Source organism: Chrysochloris asiatica, unplaced genomic scaffold (assembly GCF_000296735.1).
Source record: "Chrysochloris asiatica unplaced genomic scaffold, ChrAsi1.0 scaffold00057, whole genome shotgun sequence".
Lineage (NCBI taxonomy): Eukaryota > Metazoa > Chordata > Mammalia > Afrosoricida > Chrysochloridae > Chrysochloris > Chrysochloris asiatica.
Genome location: NW_006408575.1, coordinates 11,966,684 through 11,970,779, shown reverse-complemented (window position 1 = coordinate 11,970,779; position 4,096 = coordinate 11,966,684). Strand labels below are relative to the sequence as shown.

Here is a 4,096-nt window from a genome sequence, read left to right as displayed (position 1 = left end):
GGGACCAATGAAGAAATTATTATGTAACAGATTTTGGCAGACAAAAATCTTTCAAAACAAGGGGTGTATGGAAAAGCTGACGTGGCAGCTTGAGTGCCCCGTTTTCCCAGATGGGGAATGTGAGGATCAGAGAGCTGGAGTGACTTCCTCAAGGTCACACAGCAGGGTTGGAACCAGCATGCACCATTTCTGCCGGAGGGAAAGGCAGCTTCTCACAACACTGTGCCCTAAAGTTCAAGAAGTCCAGAGGATCAGGACTCACCGGGTTGCTGAAGGTGGTCAGGATAGGGAAAAAGGCTTCTCCCTGGCACCTGCGGGCTCCTTTCTGGTAGGCAGCTGCCAAGGCCACGCTTCTTTCCTCCCTGGAAGTCGCCAAGGACAGCTAGGGTGTGGGAGCCTCCTGGAAAGTTGCCTCTGGCCAAGGTGAAGGAGGCCTCCCTGAAGAAAGCACCCGCCAAGACATGGAGTGACCAGGCCCCAGGGTCACGGTGTGGTCACAGAGGCCTTAACTACTTCCAGATTGCACAGCTGCCTCCTGGCACCCCTGGGGCAGCTCTCCAGCTCGCCAAGCAGCTTTTCCTGCCAGCTACAGGGTGCCTTTAAGAGAGTGAACGCAGCTCATTGGCTGAACAAGGCTCCCCCTACCTCTTTACCTGAGCAGGTGAAAGCAACTAGGTTAGGGGCAGGCTGGGGACTCGGGGCGGGCGAGTAAACAAACTGCGGCAACCAGCTGCGCTCCCTGCCTCCATGACCCTGGCCCTGGAATCCTTTTTTGTCACCCCCTCTGTACCTGGGGTGAACGACCTAGGGGTAAACATTCTGCAAAGTGCTTAGTAAGGTTCAGTTTGCAAAGCTTCATTACCTCACAGTAACCCTGTTGTTTTGTTTGTTGTTAAGTGTGACCCAGTCAGTTTCAACTCATAGTGACCCTGTAGGGAATTTCCAAGGAGTGGTTGGTGGATTTGAACCGCCAGCCTTGTGGTTAGCAGTCCAGTGCTTTTTCTACAGCCCATACCAGGACTCCTACAGTAATCCTCCACCAGAGGTATTAGTTCTTGGAGGGGTGAAGTAGCTTGTGCTGTTCATATAACTCTTGGAAGGAAGACTGACAGAGTGGTATGGTGCAAAGATCCTAACCCAAGGTTCCTGCTTTTGACTTCCCATATAGTGCTACTGACTACACCACCTTCCTCTCTATGAGGTCTTTGTTTCAGTTTCCACATCTATAAAATGGTACAGTCATGCTTGTGTGTGAGTCTACAGGACTATACCAGTTGCACTTGAGTCGATTCCGACTCATGCTGACCCCACATGTAGTAGACTAGAACGGTGCTCCATAAATTTTTCATTTTTCTGTGCTTCCTATGCTGTAATTATTAGGTGTTCTTGTATTGATTCCAACACATAGTAAACACTGCCTGGTCCTGCGACATCCTCACAATTGTTGCTACGTTGGAGACCATTGTTGTAGCCACCTGTCAACCCATCTTGCCAAGGGTCTTCCTCTTTTCACTGACCTTCTACTTTACGAAGCATGATGTCCTTCTCCAGATTGGTGCCTCCTGATGTCATGTCCAAAGTAAATGAGACAGAGTCTCACCATCCTTGCTTTTAAGGAGCATCCTGACTGTACTTCCAAGACAGGTTTGCTCATTCTTCTTGAAGTGCATGGTACTTTCAATATTCTTCACTAACATCATAATTCAAAGGCAATCATAAATTATTCTTCAGTCTTCCTTCTTAATTGTCCAGCTTTCATATGCATATGAGATGACTGAAAATACCATGGCTTGCAAACAGGAACCAGACAAGGATGCCCTTTATCACCAGCCCTGTTCAATATTGTGTTGGAAATCTAAGTCAGAGCTATAAGACAAGAAAGGAAAATTAAAGGAGCTCTGGTAGTGTAGTGGTTACGAATCGGGCTGCTAACCTCAAGGTTGGTGGTTTGAAACTACCAGGTGTTACGCGGGAGAAAGATGAGGATTTCTGCTTCCGTAAAGATTTGCAGCCTCAGAAACCCTGTGCAGGGTCACCAACTCCACGGTACTTAACAACAGCAAAACAACAACAAATTGGCAAAGTAGAAATAATTGGCAAAGAAGAAGTAATACTTTCTCTCTTTGCATATGATGTGATCCTATACATAGAAAATCCTATACATACAATGACTCAGCTAGAAAATTATTGGGACTCATTGAACGATTCTGCAAAGTGGCAGGATATAAGATCAATATACAAAAATCAGTTGGATTCCTCTGTACTAATAATGACAGCTCTGAAAAGGAAATTAGGAAACTAATACCATTTACAATAGCCACCAAAAAGATGAAATATTTAGGAATAAATATAACCCAAGAAACAAAAGACTTGTACAAAGAAAACACAACTACAAGAAATGAAGAGATTAGCAAAAATGGAAGAATATACCATGTTCATGGATAGGAAGACTTAACATTTTGAAAATGTCAATACTACTCAAAGCAATCTATAAATATAATGCAATCCCAATCCACATTCCAGCATCATTCTTTAAAGAGATGGAAAAATGATCACAAACTTTATGTGGAAAGGAAAGAGACCTCAAATAAGTGAAGCACTGCTAAAGAAGAACAAAGTTGGAGTCCTCTCACTTCCTGATCTCAAAACTTACTACACAGTCATGGTGGTCAAAAAAGCCTGGTTCTGGTACAATGAGAGATACATAGAGCAATGGAACAGAACTGAGAACCCAGAAGTAAATCTATCCATATACAGTCAACTGATATTGACAAAAGACTGAAACACATTAAATAGTCTCTTCAACAAATGGTGCTGCCAAAACTGGAAATCAATTTGCAGAAGACTGAAACAAACTCAATATAGATTAAAGACCTAAATGTAAAACCTAGAACTATAGAGATTATCAATGAAACAATAGGAGCAAACTTTGTTGTTGGTATTGCTAAGTGCTGTCTAGTCAGTTCCAACTCAAAGGAGTTCCAAGGAGCAGCTGGTGAGTTTGAACTGCTAACCTTGTGGTACACACCAACCTTACGGTCCAGTGCTTTATCCCACAGCACCACACCAGGACTCCAGGGACAAACTCAGGGCCTCTAATACATGGCATACACAAACTATTAAACGTTGCAAAAAACACAGTAGAAGACAAAACAGATGACCAGGACCTCCTAAAAATTAGAAACTTAAATGCATCAAAAATTTTCACTGAAAGAGTAGAAAGGGAACCCACAGACTGAGAAAAAATACTTTCCAACGACTTATCAGACAAGGGACTAATATAAAAAATTTATAGAAAACTGTCAAAAATTTATAGAAAACTATCAAGAAAAAGACAAAACAACCTAATTAAAAAATGGGCACAGGACATGAATAGATACTTGACCAAGGAAGATACTCAGACACCCAAAAGACATATGAAAAATGTTCATGATCATTGTTGTTGTTATTAAGTGCCATCGAGTTGGTTCCAACTGATGATCTATATGTATATTTAGATATAATATATTCATTTATCCACTGTAAGATCAAAGGCACTCTGGTAGCATAGTGGTTATGAATTGCTCTGTGAACCTCAAGGTCAGCAGTCCGAAAACACCAGCTGTTCCACAGGAGAAAGATAAGGCTTTCTGCACCCGTAAAGATTTACAGCCTTGGAAACCCTATACAGGATTGCTATGCGTCAGAATCGAATCCATGGCACATAACCACCACCACCACTGTAGGATCAGCACTGGACTGTAACCTACAGCTCAGCAGTTTAAACTTACTGGCTGCTCCTTGGAAACCCTGTTGTTGTTGTTAAGTACCGTGGAGTCGGTTCTTACTCATAGTGACCCTGCACAGGGTTTCCAAGGCAAATCTTTACAGGAGCAGAAAGCCTCATCTTTCTCCCGTGGAACAGCTGGTAGTTTCAAACTGCCCGATCCTGGGCCAACCTCACTATTGTTGCCACGCTTGAGCCCACTGATGCTGCCACTTTGCCAATCCATCTCACTGAGGGTCTTCCTCTTTTTCTCTGACCCTCCACCTTACCAAACATGATATCCTTCTCCAGTGACTGGTCCCTCCTGACATTATGCCTAAAGTATGAGAG

At 43.3% G+C, this 4,096-nt stretch overlaps 1 protein-coding gene across 1 annotated transcript in view; it reads right to left on the bottom strand.

Annotated features, from left to right (window-relative positions):
* The window catches only part of LARP1 (La ribonucleoprotein domain family, member 1), a 175,402-nt gene extending 174,939 nt beyond the window's left edge, over positions 1–463 (bottom strand). The window contains 3 exon segments of the mRNA XM_006878285.1: positions 259–294; positions 297–387; positions 389–463. Of these exon segments, the coding sequence (XP_006878347.1) occupies positions 259–294; positions 297–387; positions 389–463 (202 nt within the window).
* Positions 464–4,096: the final 3,633 nt, after the last annotated feature.